Source organism: Oncorhynchus clarkii, chromosome 19 (assembly GCF_045791955.1).
Source record: "Oncorhynchus clarkii lewisi isolate Uvic-CL-2024 chromosome 19, UVic_Ocla_1.0, whole genome shotgun sequence".
Lineage (NCBI taxonomy): Eukaryota > Metazoa > Chordata > Actinopteri > Salmoniformes > Salmonidae > Oncorhynchus > Oncorhynchus clarkii.
In genome coordinates, this window is record NC_092165.1 from 11533150 (window position 1) to 11557079 (window position 23930).

The 23930-nt window shown below is 44.9% G+C and overlaps 2 protein-coding genes across 2 annotated transcripts; one reads left to right on the forward strand and one right to left on the reverse strand.

Annotated features, from left to right (window-relative positions):
- Positions 1 to 705: 705 nt before the first annotated feature.
- LOC139374716 (glutamyl-tRNA(Gln) amidotransferase subunit B, mitochondrial-like) lies at positions 706 to 18852 on the reverse strand. Its single transcript, XM_071115824.1, has 13 exons — positions 18659 to 18852; positions 17236 to 17389; positions 16934 to 17047; positions 11858 to 12056; positions 11232 to 11354; positions 10234 to 10347; positions 7321 to 7405; positions 6349 to 6393; positions 5189 to 5381; positions 4728 to 4861; positions 2389 to 2467; positions 1643 to 1777; positions 706 to 1078 (listed from the first exon to the last, which is right to left on the reverse strand). The coding sequence occupies exons 1-13, from the start codon at positions 18823 to 18825 to the stop codon at positions 953 to 955; spliced, it is 1668 nt and encodes a 555-aa protein (XP_070971925.1). The 5' UTR covers positions 18826 to 18852; the 3' UTR covers positions 706 to 952.
- A 163-nt stretch (positions 18853 to 19015) lies between these two features.
- On the forward strand, positions 19016 to 20114 carry LOC139374126 (dCTP pyrophosphatase 1-like). The gene has a single exon (XM_071115125.1). It carries the CDS (start codon positions 19105 to 19107, stop codon positions 19651 to 19653), a length of 549 nt encoding a protein of 182 aa, XP_070971226.1. The 5' UTR covers positions 19016 to 19104; the 3' UTR covers positions 19654 to 20114.
- Positions 20115 to 23930: the final 3816 nt, after the last annotated feature.

Here is a 23930-nt window from a genome sequence, read left to right on the forward strand (position 1 = left end):
AGCCAGCCACAAACCCTATTTTAAAATCAAGAAGTCCAATTGTGTTATGTACAATACCTCTTTTATATAGGTCACTGCATACGGCATTCAATAGAAACAAAGGGGATGAATGGGAGGCAACTACCTACGTTACCAAACTGAAGTCGCATGCACACAGCCAACTAGTATTGAATTACTGCGTGATTTGACAAAACCCAATATTCAAGCCATCTGAATGTAAAAGAGATGCCTAACTCTAGAGAGCTAAAGGCCAATATGTCTCAGTATTGCAGGTTACAGTATGTATCTCCTTCACTTGACAGCCACAAGGGGGTGCTCACTACTCATGACTACTTCCTCTCCTTTGACTGAACACTGACCTCTAAATCATTCCTAATCCGATCCATTTTAGAGGAAGTATCAGGAGATACATTGCATATAGTACTTCAGTCCTCTGTTTCTCTCCTGATTCATTTCAGTGCTGCCAGAGGACAGTGATAAAAGCAGAAAGATGACTTCTGGGACGACTCCCAAACTGCCTGGTAATGGGCCATGCCTTTATTAGCTATGTTCTGCCATTGGTGGGTCCAGAGTGTTCCAAACTGCTAAGGGATTCCAGAATGGCTCTGCTTAAAGTGTGATTATCATGGAGGATGTGTATGCCATTCCCTTGACAGTTTTAGATGAAGTGTGTGTTCGGGAGGGGATAAGTGTGCACACTCCAAAGAGAATTAGAATATATTTATGTACACAAATAAAGTAATAATACAACTGCAACAACTTAAAGGCGGGTACGGTGCCAGAAGACAACATGACAGACAGTTGATTTAGCAACAATAATCCTCTTGACCAGAGGACATAACTATGATGACGCCATAAAGATGTCATGCTTGCTGCCTCTTGGACCAGTTTGATATTCCACCAAGCATATAAAAGTTGAGGCAGTCAAGGTGGCCAAAGACAGTGTTAGTCCTCAGGATGTCTTCTGCTCCAGGATGGCCCGTACCAGGACTGGGTCAGCCCTGCCTTTAGTCTCCTTCTGGACCAGACCCATGAGCTTGTTCAGAACCTTCTTGTTCCCACTGCGGATGGCTTGGACCTGTAGGGGGAACAGTAGCAGCACAAATACTTATGTTTGCATTTAATTTATTGATCATCAACAGAATTCTATCAAGACTGGCTACTAGCAAAAAGTCAATGAGCCTGTACACTCCAAGCTCATCATTAAGCTCAGGGACCTGGGTCTGAAACCCGCTCTGTGCAACTGGGTCCTGGACTTCTTGACGGAACGCCCCCCAGGTGGTGAAGGTAGGAAACACCTCCACTTCGCTGATCCTTAACACAGGGGCCCCACAAGGGTGGGCGTACACATCACTGATAATCTGAAATGGTCCACCCACACAGACAGTGTGGCGAAGAAGATGCAACAGCGCCTCTTCAACCTCAGGAGGCTAAAGAAATGTGGCTTGGCCCCTAAGACCCTCACAAACTTTTACAGATGCACCATTGAGAGCATCCTGTCGGGCTGAATCACCACCTGGTACGGCAACTGCACCGCCCCTAACCGCAGGGCTCTTCAGAGGGTGGTGTGGTCTGCCCAACACATCACCAGGTGCAAACTACCTGCCCTCATTGTGGCAGCTCTTTTCCAGGGAGGCCTCACCTGGTCTGGGTGTGAGTCCACCACCTTCTGGCAAATCCTGTGGATCTCTGTGCTGTCGTTGACCATCCCCAGGTCCTGCTCCTTGACGATCTGCTGGGCCGTTTTACCTGGGGTCTTCCACAACACTTGGAACACCTGTAAGGAGCAATGAAACACTCAGGTTAAACCCCAATTGAAAATTATATAATATAAGCTGAGGGTACAAAACATTAAGGACACCTTCCTAATATTGAGTTGCACCCCCCTTTGCCCTCAGAACAGCTACAATTCATCAGGACATGGACACTACAAGGTGTTGAAAGCATTCCATAGGGATGCTGGCCCATGTTGACTCCAATGCTTCCCACAGTTGTGCCAAGTTGGCTGGATGTCTTTTGGGTGGTGGACCATTCTTGATACACACGGGAAACGGTTGAGGGTGAAAAACCCAGCAGCTTTGCACTTCTTGACACACTCAAACCAGTGCGCCTGTCACTTACTACCATACCCCGTTCAAAGGCACTTAAATCTATTGTCTTGCCCAATCACCCTCTGAAGGCTTAAAAATCTTTAACCCGTCTCCTCCCCTTCATCTACACTGATTGAAGTGGATTTAACAAGTGACATCAATAAGGGATCATAGCATTCACCTGGATTCACCTGGTCAGTCTGTGTCATGGAAAGTGTTAATAATATTTTGTACACTCAGTAACACATGGACTTTGCATTAAATGTTTTGGATGTTATGCCATTTTGTTATCTCTCACCTGCTTGGCGATAGAAGAAGAGATTTGTCCATTCTCCTGGAGATTCAGTATCTGGGCTAGAGCTTGAGGAGAGATCGGACTGAGAGAGAGAGACACATATGTGAGAGAGCGAGACAGATATGAGAGAGAGAAGGAAGAGAGAGAGACAGATATGAGAGAGAGAAGGAAGAGAGAGAGATATGAGAGAGAGAGAGAGAGACAGATATGAGCGAGAGAAGGAAGAGAGAGAGACAGATATGAGAGAGAGAGAGACAGATATGAGAGAGAGAAGGAAGAGAGAGAGAGAGAGAGAGAGACAGGTATGAGAGAGAGAAGGAGAGAGAGAGAGAGAGAGAGACATGAGAGAGAAGGAAGAGAGAGAGAGAGACAGATATGAGAGAGAGAAGGAAGAGAGATAGAGACAGATATGAGAGAGAGAAGGAAGAGAGAGAGAGAGAGACATATGAGAGAGGGAAGAGAGAGAGAGAGACATGAGAGAGAGAAGGAAGAGAGAGAGAGAGCGAGAAGGAAGAGAGAGAGAGACAGATGAGAGAAGGAAGAGAGAGAGAGAAGGAAGAGAGAGAGAGAAGGAAGAGAGAGAGAGAGAGATATGAGAGAGAAGGAAGAGAGAGAGAGACAGATATGAGAGAAGGAAGAGAGAGAGAGACAGATATGAGAGAGAGAAGGAAGAGAGAGAGAGAGAGACATGAGAGAGAGAAGGAAGAGAGAGAGAGAGAGAGAGACATATGAGAGAGAGAAGAGAGAGAGAGAGAGAGAGACATATGAGAGAGAGAAGAGAGAGAGAGAGAGAGAGACATGAGAGAGAGAAGGAAGAGAGAGAGAGAGAGAAGGAGAGAGAGAGAGAGAGAGAGACATGAGAGAGAGAAGAGAGAGAGATAGAGAGAGAGAAGGAAGAGAGAGAGAGAGAGAGAGAGATATGAGAGAGAAGGAAGAGAGAGAGAGACAGATATGAGAGAAGGAGAGAGAGAGACAGATATGAGAGAGAAGGAAGAGAGAGAGAGACAGATATGAGAGAGAAGGAAGAGAGAGAGACAGAAGGAAGAGAGAGATATGAGAGAGACAGAGAAGGAAGGAAGAGAGAGAGATGAGAGCGAAGGAAGGAAGAGAGAGAGATGAGAGAGAGAAGGAAGAGAGAGAGATATGAGAGAGAGAAGGAAGAGAGAGAAGGAAGGAAGGAAGAGAGAGAGAGAGAGACATGAGAGAGAAGGAAGGAAGAGAGAGAGAGAGAGACATGAGAGAGAGAAGGAAGAGAGAGAGAGAGAGAGACATATGAGAGAGAGACATATGAGAGAGAGAAGGAAGAAAGATAAGGAAGAGAGAGAGAGAGAGAGAGACAGAAGGAAGAGAGAGAGAGACAGATATGAGAGAGAAGGAAGAGAGAGAGAGAAGGAAGAGAGAGAGAAGAAGAGAGAGAGAGAGAAGGAAGAGAGAGAGAAGGAAGAGAGAGAGAGACAGATATGAGAGAAGGAAGAGAGAGAGAGAAAAGGCACAGGAGATGTCATTAGACCCAGTCTGTCCTCTCCTGTGTGACAGTGTGATGGTGTCTATCTACCCCGGAGTCACTGTGCTTATAATGAGAGGCTATTTGGCCCCGTCTCTCTCTGTGACAGCCCATTGCCACCTACAGGGCACATGATCATCAGTGCTGTCACGAATCCCAGAGTCAGACACACACTGAGCCAGAGACACACAGTCACATACACACTGACTGAGTTATGAACGGAAATATGGCTAAACAAACAACAAACACGTGAATCCACACAGAGTCAACATCCACTCTCGCTTTTTTCAAAATGACAAAAGGCACACAAACATCCACGAGTTCTCAGACAAAGACATGAAGCAAGACACATCATACTTTACTCTGTTTGATCAGTCTTAGAACAGTCTGGAGTGTAGGATAAAAACAGCCCTCTTTAAACACTCAGCTTATTACCCAGATATATTCTCTATTCACATCCACTGTCTGCCACAGTAATAATGGAAGGAATCAACATGAAGATAGATAGGAAACATCGCAGGGAAAAAGCACATAAATGATGCTTCCAGTATGGAAATGATTTCAGGCCTCCGTCTAGCCAAGATGTTGGATCCTGAGATAGGATCTTCAACATGGGGTTTGAAGTCAATGCAAGACTGAAAAGAGGAGAACAGAGGAGGAAGGGGAGGAGGGACACATGATAGGAGTTCGGGAGGAGGGGAGGGAGAAGAGGGCGAAACAAGATGAAGGATGTAGAGGAAGAATGATAGGGATGAGGTGGAGAGGAGAAAGAGAATGACTGAGGCTAGAGTAGGACGCAGAGGAAGAGGATGAGGAAGAGGACGACTGAGTGTCTCACCTCTGGCTGACACTCAGGTTCTGTTGATGGAGAAGGCCCTGCAGCTCGTTCATCACCCAGCCAATCACCTTTCTCGGCCCAGCCTTGGTCTCCCTGACGACGGCCTCAAAGTAGTCCATCAGCCCGTCCTCATTCTACAACAGGAGACCCAATGAAACACACTCAATTATACTGTATATACAACAATTTTTTTGCAGGACAGAGGCAGAAGTGCAGACAGGGTAACTGGCTGTGCAAGAATAGGTTATTTTGGGTAGTTATTAAATTGAGAGACAGTGGGGGAGAGAGTACAATGGAGAGATAAAGGAAGAGGGGGAGAGAGGGGGAGGGAGAGAGACAGACAGGAAGACAGAAGATAAAAGCCAGAGAGATGGAGTGAGAAACCTACCTACCATCAATTATAATTAACTTGCTCAGTTGGACGTTAACAGACACGTCTACATACTGTAGTAGTCACTCACCACCAGGGTGAAGCTGTGTTCGGGGAGGATGCCGTAGGTCTCCACCAGCCTCTGCCTCCTGACGCTGGGCAGCTCCGGCAGCCTCTCCCTCACCTCCTCCAGAACCACCACCTGGCTGGGGGCAACACCAGGGGGGGCTGTAGAGCACGCCTCGTACACCATCAGAGGAGGCAGGTTGGGCTCCGGCATGAACCTGGGGGGAAGTGAGAAAGATGGAAAGAGAAAAAAAGAGAGCGAGGGAGAGAGAATAGGTGGGAGAGAGAAGAGATAGGAGAGGTGAGAGCGAGGGGAGAGAGAAAAGGTGGGAGAGAGAAGAGAGAGGAGAGGAGGAGAGGTGGGAGAGGGGAGAGAGAAAAGGTGGGAGATAGAAGAGGTGGGAGAGAGGAGAGGTGAGAGAGAGGAGAGGTGAGAGAAAAAAGGTGGGAGAGAGAAGAGAGAGGAGAGGTGAGAGCGAGGGGAGAGAAAAGGTGGGAGAGAGGAGAGGTGGGAGAGAGAAGAGAGAGGAGAGGTGATAGAGAGGAGAGAGGAGAGGTGGGAGAGAGGAGAGGTGAGAGAGAGAGGTGAGAACGAGAGGAGAGAGAAGAGAGGAGAGGTGGGAGAGAGGAGAGAGCGAGGGGAGAGAGAAGAGAGGAGAGGAGAGGTGGGAGAGCGAGGGGAGAGAGAAGAGAGATGGGAGTGCATGTGTGACAGAGGGAGCACCCAGAGCGAGCACGGTTAAAGACAACAGAGGAGAGAGGGAGGAGAAAGAGAGGGAGGAGTGAGATAAGAGAAGATCGAGGGAGCTGTTATCAGCAGTAGAGAAAGATAAGAGGAGTGCTGGCTATCTCTGCAGGCCTCTTAGACGACAGTGTCACACGGTCAGACAGAGGGCTGTCTCTACACACAAAACACACACACACATACACTTGTGTGACTGCGTCGCACGCTTACTCTTCGTCACAATTCTTGCTAACTGATGTGTTAGGGACACGGGGTGGCGCATGTTTATCGGTATGTTCATCTACTGGGCCCCTTCACACGATGACCTCTCTCCTCTCCATCCTGTCTCGCTCCCCCTCTTCTCTCCATGCAGGCCCTACAGCGGTGATCGTATCATACCACACACCATGCTGGAGGCTGTGCTGCTAGAACATACTGAAGTGAACATGAGTTGTACTCACCTGTAGTCCTGAAGGCCCTCCTTGTCTCTCATTGGAATGGTGTGACTGTAAAACAGAGAGACACATGTTATGGCTTTGAGGTACTGTATAACAATAGTGTTTCGCTCGTTACAACAGTTACTACGGCAGATTGTTCATGTTGAAGAGGCTGTAACTATGGGCGAGGGCCACAGGTGTGAGGTGAGGGGCTCCCAGTCATTCTGTCTATTTCTGGACCATGACAGAGCTGTGGGCCTTTGCTGTCAGACACACTTCATCAGGCCCAGCGCACGCACACTCACACACACGATGGTGTTATAGGCAGGTTGACGTTTATTGTCATGAGTCTTGTCCTGGAGGCAGAACTGAGCGATTTCCCCTTAGATAGGCCAGCTGCAAAGTCACAATTGGCTTTTTGTTCTTCATTTAAGGTTAGTGTTAGGCATCAGGATATTAGCAGTGTGGTTAAGGTTAGGTTTAAATTCAGATTTGATGACTTTGTGACTGTGCCAGCTATTAACTGCTCTGCAGAGCTGCCTCCAGTACAAGATTCATGACGAAAAACGCTAACTTGCACATTAGAGGCAGGCCCCAGCTGTGTGAAGAGCAGCTCATTTCATGGGCTTGACAACCATCGCTAGCACACTGGTCCACAACACCAGACACTGACTGACTCCAAGTGGCCTCATTCATCATCCGTAGTTACTAAAACGTTTTCAAATCAACCCCAGAAGAGAGAATGTCTTGAGATCAAATATCAACACAGGAGATGGGAATACAGTGTTTAATTATGGGGGGGGGGTTAATATCTGACCCAAATAATTATTAAAACTCTGAAGAGACGCATCCTGTGTACATTGTACCGTATCCCGTGAAACATCATATTCTTAGTCAATAGCCATTTTTGACATGTTATCAGAAACACTCTCACTGTGACGTAATGGGACTTGTCGGCTTGACTTGGTTCGAGGGTTGGTTCTAGAAGCCTCTTACCCAGTCTTGCCATCAAACGACCGTGTCTCATTCTGCACTGTGCCGCCGCTCTCAAGGACAAACATCTGTCTCTGGATCTCATAGTCTGTTGATGAAAATACACAAACACACACACACACGGCCTGATCAGAAGCAAGCATCCAGCCAACTGGCACGGCGTTAGATTCTCCCAACATCTGCCATGACACATGGCCCTGCCTGAAGTCTCCTAACTGTTGCTACAGTAGTTCTCTGTGACAAATGACTATCTGGAGTTTGGACTTTTAAAAACCCTTTATCACTTCTCTACACTAAGCTAAAATGGAAGTCTACTCTTGGGATAAATAATGAAAGTGGCCAAGTCACTTCGTATCACACGAACTGTTAATGGCCTGCTGCTCCTGGTGAAGAATTTCAATGGCCCCTATGACTCTCCACCGTCTCCAGTATGTTGGAGAGAAAAGAAAGATGGGAAACTCTGTAGAAGTGGAATTAGTGTTGATGGGAAATCTATTGTTCTGTAGAAAGCCAATTTAGCCTAAGTTAGGCATGCAAACTGTGTGCTCAGTTGTTCACTGAAACAAATGGTCAATAAAGTTGTATTCTATATCTTCCTGAGTTTGTGTGGGTAGGAAAGGCCTCGTGCTTTCTAGTCAATGTTAACGATCCCTGTACACTAAACGTCTCTTCAGAAGCCTTTCCATCTTCAGTTCCTGTCAACAGAAAGCCTGTTTCTCTGATTCCTGTGGGCAGAGAGAGTGACGACTGCCTTCAGGGATAAAACACCTCAGAAAGAACAAATCATGGAAAGACGTATGAAGTTTTGGCAGTTACTTCACTGACTTGTCTGAGTGAACATTTACTCAGAGGAACTCAGATAAGGCCGGTTGTGTGTGTGAGCCTCATTTCTGTGTGTGTGTGTATGTTTGTGTCTCACGGTGTCTCTAATCTTTGACTCCCAGTTAGACTTGCAGTGCACGCATAATTACACAGCCCTCCGTCAGACGACTGTTTCAGAAAAATGACAGCCCATAAAAAGGATTCCATGCTGTTCACTCTTTTTCTGTGCGTGTGTGTGTGTGTGTGTGTGTGTGTGTCTATATTTCCCTGAGTGTTCATCCAACTAGCCTATTCCAGACCCACTGGGTCGTGACCGCTTCACTTCAGTACCTCCACTAAACCCCCACCAATGACAATGAGGATATACCCTTCACACACTATTGTGCCAACCTGAACCAAACTGTTCTGGCTCAGATATTGTCTTATTCACATGGTCCTTTTCAGCACGGTTCCAGCAACTATGGTGAAGGCTTTAACCAGGCCAGCTTGGTACAGCTTGGTTTGGCTCGGTTCAGTTTGGCCAGAGACTCTCTATAATATAGTCTATGTAATGACGAGATGGTCTTGTCTCTGCCCTAACAATGGGAGTTGTTGTCGCAAAGGCGGAAAGGCAGGCAGATTCACGTGTGAAAAATACTCAAACTCCAATATAAAATAATTTTCTCAAAGTTGCTGAGATGCCACGTGCATCCACTTACTTTTATATATGTATATATATATATATATATATATATATGTGGAAAACCCCTTCAAATTAGTGGACACCAGTTGCTGACAGGTGTATAAAATTGAGCACAAAGTCAAGCAAGCATTAGCAGTAGAATAACCTTACTGAAGAGCTCAGTTACTTTCAACGTGGCACTGTCATAGGATGCCATCTTTCCAACAAGTCAGTTTGTCAATATTCTGCCCTGCGAGACTTGCCCCGGTCAACTGTAAGTGCTGTTATTGTGAAGTGGAAATGTCTAGGAGCAACAACGGCTCAGCCGCAAAGTGGTAGGCCACACAAGCTCACAGAATGGAACCGGCGAGTGCTGTAGCGCGTATAAATTGGCTGTCCTCGGTTGCAACACTCACTACCAAGTTCCAATCTGCCTCTGGAAGCAACATCAGCACAATAACTGTTCGTCAGGAACTTCATGAAGTGGGTTTCCAAGCTGAGCAGCCGCACGGACATGGAAACACACAAGCCTAAGATCACCATGCGTAATGCTAAGCATCGGCTGGAGTGGTGTAAAAAAGTGGCAACGCATTCTCTGGACAGACGAACCTGGGTTTGGCGGATGCCAGGAGAACGCAACCTGCCCCAATGCATAGTGCCAACTGTCAAGTTTCTTGGAAGAGGAATAATGGTCTGGGGCTCTTTTTCATGGTTCGGGCTAGGCCCCTCGGTTCCAGTGAAGGGAAATCTTAACGCTTCTAGTTCTAGACGATTCTGTGCTTCCACTTTGTGGCAACAGTTTGGGGAAGGCCCTTTCCTGTTTCAGCATGACAATGCCCCCGCGCACAAAGCGAGGTCCATACAGAAATAGTTTGTCGAGATCGGTGTGGAAGAACGTGAATGGCCTGCACAGAGCCCTGACCTCAACCTCATCGAATACCTTTGGTATGAATTGGAACGCCGACTGTGAGCCAGGCCTAATCGCCCAACATCAGTGCCGACCTCACAAATGCTGTTGTGGCTGAATGGAAGCAAGTCCCCGCAGCAATGTTCCAACATCTAGTGGAAAGCCTTCCCAGAAGAGTGGATGCTTTTATAGCAACAAAAGGGGGGACCAACTCCATATTAATGACCATGATTTTGGAATGAGATGTTCGACGAGCAGGTGTCCACATGCTTTTGGCCATGTAGTGTATATCAGTACATTCGTAACAACCTAAACATTATGCAACTTCTATTAGGTCAAATAAGCCTCACTTAGAAAATTAGCTATCACATTTTTTTTCTTACCAGATCCAACACTCTCTCATAGACCTCCATACAAAAACAATCCCTACTTGGTGTACTTATCGCCGCATTCTCGCGTGGACAGAAGCTTCTCGCTTCGCCTCCGGTTTGGCTCAGTATTGTGAAAAGCCCTCTGCAGCACTCACCTATGGCCCTGGCCAGATTGCGGGCACTGTTGATGTTCTTGACCTCAGTCCTGATGCCCCAAGGATCCCCAGGTCTGTGGACGGACACGTTGGCATCCACTCTCAGCTGGCCCTCTATAGGAAGAGAGAAGGTATGAGACAGCTGGCACTCTATAGGAAGAGAGAAGGTATGAGACAGCTGGCACTCCATAGGAAGAGAGAAGGTATGAGACAGCTGGCACTCTATAGGAAGAGAGAAGGTATGAGACAGCTGGCACTCTATAGGAAGAGAGAAGGTATGAGACAGCTGGCACTCTATAGGAAGAGAGAAGGTATGAGACAGCTGGCACTCTATAGCAAGAGAGAAGGTATGAGACAGCTGTCCCTCTATAGGAAGAGAGAAGGTATGAGACAGCTGGCACTCTATAGGAAGTGAGAAGGTATGAGACAGCTGGCACTCTATAGGAAGAGAGAAGGTATGAGACAGCTGTCCCTCTATAGGAAGAGAGAAGGTATGAGACAGCTGGCACTCTATAGCAAGAGAGAAGGTATGAGACAGCTGTCCCTCTATAGGAAGAGAGAAGGTATGAGACAGCTGTCCCTCTATAGGAAGAGAGAAGGTATGAGACAGCTGTCCCTCTATAGGAAGAGAGAAGGTATGAGACAGCTGTCCCTCTATAGGAAGAGAGAAGGTATGAGACAGCTGGCACTCTATAGCAAGAGAGAAGGTATGAGACAGCTGTCAATATAGAGGCTCTCTGGATGTTTACTTGTTGCCAAAGAAAAATAAACTGTTAGTTTTATTGTAATTAAAATATAATATTTATGATGATAATATAATATTTTTAACCTATTTTACCTAATGTTCTAATAATTTTTTAGAGCCCCTGTCAGTCACATGCCCTTACAATCGTCCCCCCCCCAATACGGTGCCCCTGTGTCCAATGCAGGCCTCCCCACCAGCCATGGTTCCCTGGTGTGTCAGTTAGTGTGTGTGTGTAAAATGCAGGCCTTCCCACCAGCCATGTTTCCCTGGCAGGTCCCTAGAGCCTGCAGTATGAGCTGCATCTCTCTGACGGCTGCTGCTGCCTCCTCTCCACAACTCATGTCTGGCTCCATCACCAACTCCATCAGACCCACACCTGGAGGGAGAGAGAGATGTTACATACACTCCCCATATGCCTACATAGGATTTGGCTAGCCAGTCCCTGTTCTATCTAGATCTGTATATACTAGTTGGAGCTCTGTGGTAGACTCCTCTTGGAGTCTATGAGTTTTTAAACTCTATGGTACCTGCTCTGTTGAGGTACACCGATGGGAAGCTAAACTCCATCTACCTGCTCTGTTGAGGTACACCGATGGGAAGCTAAACTCCATCTACCTGCTCTGTTGAGGTACACCGATGGGAAGCTAAACTCCATCTACCTGCTCTGTTGAGGTACACCGATGGGAAGCTAAACTCCATCTACCTGCTCTGTTGAGGTACACCGATGGGAAGCTAAACTCCATCTACCTGCTCTGTTGAGGTACACCGATGGGAAGCTAAACTCCATCTACCTGCTCTGTTGAGGTACACCGATGGGAAGCTAAACTCCATCTACCTGCTCTGTTGAGGTACACCGATGGGAAGCTAAACTCCACCTACCTGCTCTGTTGAGGTCTATAAGGGTCTGGTTCCTGTAGTCATCGTGGAGGCTCTTGCCACTGTCCTGCTCTAACTGGATCTGTTTGATCCGGACACTCTTGGTGACCACCGCGTTCCTTTTACGGCCCCCCAGGTGACTGTAGGTCAGGGTGCCGTCCACCGCGATGGGCAGCCTCTGTTGGGTGATCTGGTAGCCCGCCTGGATGGAGGAAACACATGAAACTGGAAAAGGTCAATTTTGTGTGATTGCTTCAGCTGTCTAAATGGGTCTCATTTATCAGATATGTAATAGCCTAGTCTCATATGCTGTATAAACTTGACATTTGGCATGACAACGATTATAGGTATTACCTCGCTAACAGATCTGGGACCAGGCTTAGGTATTTAATTACAGCCACTATATAATACAATTAAGTCATAATACCGAAATAAACTTGGCCTGCATAATCAACGATTTACCATTACAATTAACTTGGAAATAACTTTAAATATTTCAAGGGGTCAAGAGTGTTAAGAACAAAATAGCAATATATGCATTAAACATGAGCTAAGATTCAGCCATTAGTTAGTTACTTAGGGGAGGGATAATACGTCCCTAAAACGGGTTACTCCAACTCATTATTATGCGGTTGGAATATTATTGTTGTTTCGTTGAGAGGGGTTCAAAGTCACAAAAGCGAACTGAATGAATATTTTATCTGTTCTGTTATTCTGAAGAGCCACTGTGCTGCCTGCCGCTATTCCACAAGTGAGTACGGTAGCACTATGTCCCGTTGCCACGGCAACCATCGCTAGAAAAGACTAAACATTCATCATACTTATTGGCATGCCGACGAAGAAGAAGAAAGGGAAGGAATAAATATGAGCAAAGAAAAAGGAGAGAAAAAAGTGAATTAGCCATAACCATCTGTGTGTTGTACTGTACCCGATCAACAAATCAATCACTGGCAACAAACACAAGCATAATGGACCACAGGAGGCATTCCATTTTGTCTCAGCGGTGTACTATAAATACAGGATTATAGCATTAAAAGATGCTGATTTCTCCCTTTCTAGAATATTCAAATTCTCTCATAGAGCTCTGTCAGTGTCAATGCAAATGTTATTCATTAGCGCAAGTACCTCCTAGTTAACATACTGTATGCATTGCTGTTCACACACAGGCTACGTTAGTTAGCTTAGCACCCACCAAAATAGTGGAGCATTTGCAATCCCGGCATAATCAGTGAAGAGGTGTTGGTGCTTTGTATAATGAAGGGCAGCTGAAGTTGGATGCAGACCAGTGGTGGTATAAAACTGCTACTGGAAGCCTCTGGGTCCTTCTAGTCACACCCCAGCCCCAAAACCTAATGAGCAGTCTGGTATTAAAGCACTCAGTCGGTTCAGGAAAGTAAATCCCAACCCGAGAGCTCTCTCTCCAAATAGACTCCTATTTGTCGTTTTCAGATTCAGTTCACTGAACCTAAGCTGCCTTCAACGGATTCATGATTCGATGCACCAAACCTATTCCCCTCTACAACCCTTGATTCAACTAGCCCTACCTATTGTACATCCACGTCCCCACAAACAGATCCATTTGAGTCATTAAATAGTCGTCAGGGATAACATCTGCACAGAAAACACTCCAAAAAAGTAGAATTATGCATATCCGCTAGTAGCTTAGTGTGAAGCTGCTGGTGCATGTTATTAAGAAGAGGCTAGCTGTTATAACAGAACACCTGCCTGCCACTTCAATTCATTCCTGCTGCTGGTCAGGCAAGCGCATCATAAATCATGTAATGAGCAGCAGTGCGTTCGTTGTGTGAAATTAAATCATGGAACACATCAATAATGCACAACTCCATATATGTGTTCTTAATAAATGCATGTTTTTTTAATGTCCTCGTTCTCTCTACTTCAATAGGCTGCTAGTAAAATAATTGAATAGAGAATGTGCTGCTTAATGTTTCACTCATCATGGCTATTATTTTCTCTGTCTACATATCATGAAGAGAGCATGAACATCCCTCCCAACTGAATTTAACGCATTAGCATGATTCATTATGCAATACAGGCCTTTTACTCTCCATCCCTGTTCCCTGTCTATTTCCCAGGCCTGGTAAAACACAAGTGTTGTCTACAGGGTAAGCAAAAACATATTTATAAGCATTGGTACCACTTGTGGGCATGGTGAACATTTAAATCTTAACTGGCACTATCGTTTCAACAGCGCATGTTTTAACATAACCCAGAGAGAGGTGATGCAACACTCAGTAAGCAGACTGGAAATCTACAACGGGGAAACAAGATGAGGTGGGATTTGGGAATAATCCTTCGGCTTCATGCTGGGATTTCACCCCTGGGGTACATGTCGGAGCTTTTGAAATCAATAATCTACCTCTGCTGTGGGCAAGGATTATGCAGCTGTAGACTCACGATAACATCATTACCAATTAATCTGACTGCTGGGTTCGAAAGACAACTCAATCTTCTAACAATCTAGGCTTGGCAGGTCTTGTGTTGACCATATGCTTCCATTCAAAAGAACTAGAATGACTTAGGCCATCGTGTCATCTAGTTCATTTCTTAATTGACAGGATATTGACATACCATAAGATTTAGACAACTACACTGACAACCCGACGATCCACAATCCATTCCCTGACCCCACAAAATAACCCTCACAAGCTACTCTATTGGTCATTAGACATGACCTTGACCTTAGGACAAAGTTAGGGAAGCTTTTTAAACTCTTCACTCATCGAATACAGGAAAGGTATGGATTGCACTGTAACAGACAAATCTCCTAGCTGTCTTGTCATTTTCTTGAGAGTGGAAAGTCCCATTATGGTATAATACCGCTAAGGCACTTAAATGATTCAAATTCATCCTTTTCTCAGTCCACAATTTCTCATCATCAGCTCGTCAAGAGGGGTCATTTCAGGGTCATTTCTTTCGACATAGGTCACATTAAGCCAGGGCTGCCCGTCTTTCCAAAGTGAAATGAAACTTTTTGGGAGGCTTTGTTGGGCAATTGCTATTGAATCTCTTCGACTCTTCCAATGACAGGTCTTGATGTCAAGGTCATAAAATGTCAGTCATAACAGCACTAAAATTACCCAGGAGCGCCTGGCAGCAAGGTGAGGGTGAATATCACTTGGCCGTGACTTCTAACAGCTAACAGTTTGCAGGAAACAGAAGCTGTCATTTGGCTAGATATCGCTGGCAATAAGCTTTTCTGCCGGTTTAGCAAGACTCGTCACTATTAAATGATAGCCTAGCTCAGGGACAGGAGGGAAGTCAAATGGGAACGTTACTTTGGGGAGAGATGGATGCTTTGACCGATGAGAGCTACTTACAGTGGGGCAAAAAAGCATTTAGTCAGCCACCATTTGTGCAAGTTCTCACACTTAAAAAGAAGAGAGAGGATTGTAATTTTCATCATAGGTACACTTCAACTATGACAGACAAAATGAGTAAAACAAATCCAGAAAATCACATTGTAGGATTTTTAATGAATTTATTTGCAAATTATGGTGGAAAATAAGTATTTGGTCACCTACAAACAAGCAAGATTTCTGGCTCTCACAGATCTGTAACTTCTTCTTTAAGAGGCTCCTCTTTCCTCCACTCGTTACCTGTATTAATGGCACCTGTTTGAACTTGTTATCAGTATAAAAGACACCTGTCCACAACCTCAAACAGTCACACTCCAAACTCCACTATGGCCAAGACCAAAGAGCTGTCAAAGGACACCAGAAACAAAATTGTAGACCTGCACCAGGCTGGGAAGACTGAATCTGCAATAGGTAAGCAGCTTGGTTTGAAGAAATCAACCGTGGGAGCAATTATTAGGAAATGGAAGACATACAAGACCACTGATAATCTCCCTCGATCTGGGGCTCCACGCAAGATCTCACCCCGTGGGGTCAAAATGATCACAAGAACGGTGAGCAAAAATCCCAGAACCAAACGGGGGGACCTAGTGAATGACCTGCAGAGAGTTGGGACCAAAGTAACAAAGCCTACCAGCAGTAACACACTATGCCGCCAGGGAAATCCTGCAGTGCCAGACGTGTCCCCCCGCTTAAGCCAGTACATGTCCAGGCCCGTCTGAAGTTTGCTAGAGAGCACTTGGATGATCCATAAGAAGATTGGGAGAATGTCATATGGTCAGATGAAACCAAAATATAACTTTTTGGTAAAAACTCAACTCGTCGTGTTTGGAGGACAAAGAATGCTGAGTTGCATCCAAAGAACACCATACCTACTGTGAAGCATGGGAGTGGAAACATCATGCTTTGGGGCTGTTTTTCTGAAAAGGGACCAGGACGACTGATCTGTGTAAAGGAAAGAATGAATGGGGCCATGTATCGTGAGATTTTGAGTGAAAACCTCCTTCCATCAGCAAGGGCATTGAAGATGAAACGTGGCTGGGTCTTTCAGCATGACAATGATCCCAAACACACCACCCGGGCAACGAAGGAGTGACTTCGTAAGAAGCATTTCAAGGTCCTGGAGTGGCCTAGCCAGTCTCCAGATCTCAACCCCATAGAAAATATTTGGAGGGAGTTGAAAGTCCGTGTTGCCCAGCAACAGCCCCAAAACATCACTGCTCTAGAAGAGATCTGCATGGAGGAATGGGCCAAAATACTAGCAACAGTGTGTGAAAACCTTGCGAAAACGTTTGACCTCTGTCATTGCCAACAAAGGGTATATAACAAAGTATTGAGATAAACTTTTGTTATTGACCAAATACTTATTTTCCACCATAATTTGCAAATAAATTCATAAAAAATCATACAATGTGATTTTCTGGATTTCTTTTTCTCATTTTGTCTGTCATAGTTGAAGTGTACCTATGATGAGAATTACAGGCCTCTCTCATCTTTTTAAGTGGGAGAACTTGCACAATTGGTGGCTGACTAAATACTTTTTTGCCCCACTATATTAATGGGGGAGTAAGTGATTTAGGCCGGGATACCTTATTCAATAACTTTGTAAAAACTGCTGATATAGCCTAAAAAGGGCTTTAGAAATAAATGTGATTGACGATTGCCTGTGATTGAAGGATAGATGGGGTCCGGGTTGACTTACAGGAAGGTCAGCATAGAAGTAGTGCTTCCTGTCAAAGAGAGACTTCCTGTTGATGGTACAGTTAAGGGCCAAACCTGTCATCACTGCAGCCTCCACACATCGTCTGTTCAGCACCTGAGGAGAAAGAGGAAAGGAACTTAGGCCTACTTGGTCAAATGACTATGTACACCAACATATTGTAAGCTAGGTTACATAGACCAGATTATGTTATGATGGACAACAACTGTATGATTACGCAACTAATAGACAAACAGCCTTTATTGACATGAGGCATGTTTATCATCAGATGCACGATAACTTACAGGTAGAGTTCCAGGTAAGGAGGCATCAAAGAAGGACACCAGGGAATTAGGTGGAGCCTGGAACCCAACCTGGGAGCCAGAAAACAGCTTGGTGTTGGAGTGGATCTGAGCATGGATCTCCAGACCCACCACACCTACCAGCTCCTGGGGAGCACTAGAAGCACACAGTCCGAGAAATTAACACTTAGAAATGGGAGGCCACCATATCAACTCCACAATTTCATTTTCTGAACTGACTAATAGACTGGACTTATGAACGGCTAACTGCCAGGGTTGTCTGTTATAGGGGTTTAGATGTGGGTCATTAATTACAGTGCAGCATTTTAGACAGTTATGTTGGTGGACTTTTTGCCGCGTTCAAAACAGGGAAATCAGAAATCTCCGACTTCAGTGCGTTCAAAACAACTGGGAACTGGGGAAAAACGAGCTCGGATTGGGTAGAAAATCGATATGAACAGTCATCCAACTCTGAACTACTTCACTGGTCACCCCCAAAGCCAATTCCTCGTTCGGCCGCCTGTCCTTCCAGTTCTCTTCTGCCAATGACTGGAACGAACTGCAAAAATCACAGAAGCTGGAGACTCAGATCTCCCTCACTAGCTTTAAGCACCAGCTGTCAGAGCAGCTCACAGTTCACTGCACCTGTACATAGCTCATCTGTAAATAGCCCATCCAACTACCTCATCCCCATACTGTTATTTATTTTGCTCCTTCGCACCCCAGTATCTCTACTTGCACTCATCTTCTGCACATCGATCACTCCAGTGTTTAATTGCTAAATTGTAATTATTTCGCCACTATGACCTATTTATTGCCTTACCTCCCTTGTCCTACCTCAATTGGCACACATTGTATAGACTTTTTATTTTGTATTATTGACTGTATGTTTGTTTATTCCATGTGTAACTCTGTGTTGTTGTTTGTGTCACACTGCTTTGCTTTATCTTGGCGAGGTCGCAGTTGTAATTGAGAACTTGTTCTCAACTAGCCTACCTGGTTAAATAAAGGTTCAATTAGGTTCTTTCTAGAACTCCGACTTTCCGACCCAAATATCACTGAGTTCCCAGTGGTTTTGAATGCGGCATATCAGAAAAACTTTAGCGACATCATCATACCTAATCAAAGTCATTCAGAATCCCTGTCAAGACAACCTGTGAGGATGCTCTGAAGGCAGAGAGGGGTAAGAAGGACAATATTTACATATGTATAAAGGAAGCTATCATGCAGACGACTAGCTATAAATAACCCGCATGGAGGTTTTTAACTAACAGCAATGTTTGCAACGTCTAAATACGGAAGGGAATGTGGTTATGAATGATGTGTGACTGTCGTCCTCGCTAACTAGCACAGGCGCGCACACAATACACAAACAGTGCACATCAGTGCGAGCTAGCTAACGTTAGCATTCACTTCGTGGACCTACCTTTTCCGTTTTGTTTGGGCTTGACTCTGGCATCGGGAGACAGACATACATATTCTCCTTATCACACACCAACTGTGCCTTTGGTAAGTAATCGTTGGATAAAATATTGCAACTTGTTTATTCATATTACATAGCAGTGTAGTCATTCCTGCAGAGGAGCCTGCCATGTTTAGCCTTTCTATTTAGAGTATTATGGTAGTTGTAGTCATAGTAAACTTAGTTTCACACAAAATCCGAGGGCATGTGCCTTTAAGAAAACGCAATACCCCACAATGCAACACATTTAGTGCAACCCATATTTCGAATTTCCGGCGATTTATGTTACATTTTCCGGCTACAAGAGCAGCGTTTTTGTGGCGGGAGTTTTCCTCCATATTATTGTCAAGGTTGGTTGTTTACAGCGAAGTAAGTGTTGATCCGTGCAATAGTTTGGTGTAAAATTGGCAATGGCAATGAACGGCGATGGAGTGCATGGACTGAACGGAGAGACGGTGGCCCCATCTGAAGCGAAGCACACCAATGGCACTCCTAGCAAGTCAAAAATAGCTTGTGAAAACGGCGAGGCTGACATCTACGCTGCCAAGCAAAATGGAACTAAGAGAAGAACCCCTACTGATACGTTCTCTTTCACTGCCGAACCTACCATCGAAGACATACGACGGATGCAAGCGGAATTTACTGACGAGCGAGACTGGAACCAGTTCCACCAACCCCGCAACCTCCTGCTAGCTATGGTCGGAGAAGTGGGCGAGGTATCGGAGCTGTTCCAGTGGCGTGGCGAGGTGACCGAAGGACTTCCCGGTTGGACCGACTCCGAGCGCGAGCACCTGGCTCATGAACTCAGCGACGTCCTCATCTACCTAGTTGAGCTGGCCGAGAAATGTCATATCGATTTACCCCAAGCAGTGCTGTGCAAAATGGCCCTAAATAGGCTGAAGTACCCTGCCAGCAAGGTGCATGGCTCGTCTAAGAAGTACACTGAATACAAGGACTGAGCGATTGCATGCTGTCATGGCGTAATGAATACACCCCTGCATTTACAAAGTAGACAATAACTGAAAAATACTGTTCAACTTCAGTTAATGGCAATGGAGAATGTTTCTACCTTTTTTATTTAGGGCACTACTGTATCTCAATAGTTGGTCAAACTGCCCTTAGCTGCTTTTAGTTTTATCAAGTGCGTTTTAAATCCAGTGTTTTTCTTTAACTATATGGGCGTTCATCTTTTGACCTCTCTCTGATGCTTTGTCGTTTTAACTGTTCCCCAAAGTCAAATGTACAGGCCCTTGTAAGAGGTCCGTTTTATTTGTCATAGTATGAGTAACTACATTTAAATCTCTTAAATCCATATTGTTGTCAACGATCGATGGAAGCTATGTTCTTTTTTTGCTTTAAATTCAATACATGTGTGCAACTGATAATCGTCCGCCCAAAAGTAAAAGTGCCTTCAACTATACTTGCTGTCCTGCAGATGCTATGTAATTTATGTATATTGACTCTGTAATGCATTTATCAATCAGATTTAATCACTATTGCCTTACTTCCCTGGGAAATTAGCTACAATGGGAGATGGGGAAATTAACACACGCACACAACGCTACTATGGGAGATGAGGGAAATTAGTGAGTTACTCTTGTAGTGGTTCATTTTGAGAAGCAGTCTGTTAAACAGTAGTGTTTCATGGCCCCAGGCCTATGGTTAGCGATCCAATATGTAGGCTAGCCAATGTATATTTGGACACATCCGATGGTTTAATGAGCTACAAGTATACTGAAAAATATAAGTGCAACAAATTCAAAGATGTTAGTTGCAATTCATATGAGGATATTAGTTGATTGAAATAAATAAATTAGGCTCTAATCTATGGATTTCACATGACTGGGAAAACAGATATGCATCTATTGGTCACATATACTTAAGAAAAATAAGGGTAGGGGCGTGGGATCAGTATCTGGCGTAACAACCATTTGCCTCAAAAAGTGCAACACATCTCCTTCACATAGAGTTGATTAGGCTGTTGATTGTGGCCTGTGGAATGTTGTCCCACTCCTCTTCAATGGATTTACAAAGTTGCTGGATACTGTTGTACATGTCTATCCAGAGCATCCAAAACATGCTCAGTGGGTGAGCATGCAGGCCATGGAAGAACTGTGACGTTTTCAGCTTTCAGGAATTGTGTACAGGTCCTTGAGATATGGGGCTGTGCATTATCATGATGAAACATGAGGTGATGGCGGCAGATGAATGGCACGACAATGGGCCTCAGGATTCTTGTCACGGTATCTGTGCATTCACATTTCCATAGCTAAAATACAATTGTGGTCATTGTAGCTTATGCCTGCACATTTCATAATCACACCGCCACCATGTGGTCCGCGGTTGTGAGGTCGGTCGGACGTACTGCCAAATTCTCTAAAATGACTTGAGGCGGCTTATGTTAGAGAAATTAACATTCAATTATCTAGCAACAACTCTGGTGGACATTCCTGCAGTCAGCATGCCAATTACACGCTCCCTCAAAACTTGAGATACACCTGCTCATCGAACATCTCATTCGAAAATCATGGGCATTACTATGGAGTTGGTCCCACCCTTGCTGCTATAACAGCCTCCACTCTTTTGGGAAGGCTTTCCACTAGATGTTGAAACATTGCTGCGGGGTCTTGCTTAAATTCAGCCACAAGAGCATTAGTGAGGTCGTGCACTGATGTTGGGCGATTAGTTCTGGCTCGCAGTCGGCGTTCCAATTCATACCAAAGGTGTTCGATTAGGTTGAGGTCAGGGCTCTGTGCAGGCCATCCATTTCTGTATGGACCTCACTTTGTGCACAGGGGCATTTTCATGCTGAAACAAAGGACCTTCTCCAAACTGTTGCCACAAAGTTGGAAGCACAGAATCGTCAAGAATGTCATTGTATGCTGTAGCGTTAAGATTTCCCTTCACTGGAACTAAGGGGCCTAGCCCGAACCTTGGGAAACAGCCCCAGACCATTATTCCTACTCCACGTTACAGTTGGCACTATGCATTGGGGCAGGTAGCATTCTACTGGCATCCGGCGAACCCAGATTCGCCTGTCGGACTGCCAGATGGTTAAGCATGATTCATCACTCCAGAGAACGCGTTTCCACTTCTCCAGAGTCCAATGGCGGCAAGCTTTACGCCACTCCAGCCGATGCTTGGCATTGCGCATGGTGATCTTAGGCTTGTGTGCGGCTGCTCAGCCAAGGAAACCCATTTCATGAAGCTCCCAACAAACAGTTATTGTGCTGACATTGCTTCTAGAGGCAGTTTGGAACTCTATAGTGAGTGTTGCACCCGAGGACAGATGATTGTTACCCACTACACGCTTTAGCACTCGGCAGTCCCACAGGCCACAACAGGTGTGGCTGAAATAACCAAATCCACTCATTTTATACTTTTGTATATACTTTTGAAGTCGGAAGTTTACATACACTTAGGTTGGTGTCATTAAAACTCGCTTTTCAACCACTCCACAAATTTCTTGTTAACAAACTATAGTTTCGGCAAGTCGGTTAGGACATCTACTTTGTGCATGACACAAGTAATTTTTACAATTGTTTACAGACAGATTATTTCACTTATAATTCACTGTATCACAATTCCAGTGGGTCAGAAGTTTACATACACTAAGTTGACTGTGCCTTTAAACAGCTTGGAAAAATCCAGAAAATTATGTCATGGCTTTAGAAGTTTCTGATAGGCTAATTGACATAATTTGCGTCAATTGGAAGTGTACCTGTGGATGTATTTCACAGGCCTACCTTCAAACTCAGTGCCTCTTTGCTTGACATCATGGGAAAATCAAAAGAAATCAGCAAAGACCCCAGAAAAAAATGTGTAGACCTCCACAAGTCTGGTTCATCCTTGGGAGCAATTTCCAAACGCCTGAAGGTACCACATTCATTTGTACACCTCCAATTGACTCAAATGATGTCAATTAGCCTATCAGAAGCTTCTAAAGCCATGACATAATTTTCTGGAAGTTTCCAAGCTTGTTAAAGGCACAGTCAACTTTGTGTATGTAAACATCTGACCCACAGTAATTGTAATACCGTGAATTATAAGTGAAATAATCTGTCTGTAACAATTGTAAAAAATTACTTGTGTCATGCACAAAGTAGATGTCCTAACCGACTTGCCGAAACTATAGTTTGTTAACAAGAAATGTGTGGAGTGGTTGAAAAACGAGTTTTAATGACTCCAACCTAAGTGTATGTAAACTTCCGACTTCAACTGTATATTGGCAATACTTTTTTGGCCAGTGTGTGTGTGTCCAGATGTTCCACCCCTTTACACTTGCACACAGCTGTCATGGATCTAAAAGCATTCGATTGGTGTAGTTGTTGGCTGCAGGGAGTTTCCACCATTGTTAAATCCATGACAGGAAGTGTGCAATTACAAACTTTGGGAAAAGGGTGGAGGATTGGGATGCAGCCTGTCTGTGTCGAGTCAGTGTAGACCCAACCACAATAGGTTTTATTAGTCGTATGTTCAGGATACACACCGTATACACTGTCCAACCAAATGATTACTGGCAGGTTCCTTCTCGACAATCCAACAACAATAAGAAATAATAAAATATAAGAATTCAAAAATAAAGTAAATGGCTCAGTAAAATACAATGAACATTCTAGCATAGGCATAATACAGGAAGGCAAAATGTATATAACAATATTTACATGTGTTTTGAGGAGGGGTGGGGGGCAGGGGTTGGGGGGCAAGTGTTTAAATTGTGCAGTATTTAGCAATCGTAAATAAGAGGTGTGCATGCATGTGTGCTAAGGTGCTGTGACTCAGTGCAGGTGGTCAGTCCGGTTCAAGTGTTCAGTCCCGTTCACGTGTTCAGCAGCCTGAAGGTTTGTTGATAGCAACTGTCTCTGGGCATGTTTGGTATCAGACCTCATGCTCCGATACCGTCTGCTTGACGTGAGCGAACAGCTCGTGTGTGGGGTCCTTGATGATGCTGCGAGACATCCTCAGGCACAGTTTCAAGTAGATGTCCTGGATGGGTGGGAGCACAGTCCCATGAACAGTGAGTGAACACTGGATTTTTGCAGATGTGACATGACATGTTGATGTACCATCAACACTGATGATTGACTGTATTTGCTCAGGACGTGAATACATTTAGGGCCCCCTAGTTTGACAAGCCTGGTCCCTGATTTGTTTCTGCCGTCTTGCCAACTACTATAGTCATAGTTACGCCAAGTCCGCACAAACAGATCTGGGTCCAGGCTGTATTTTCACTTAT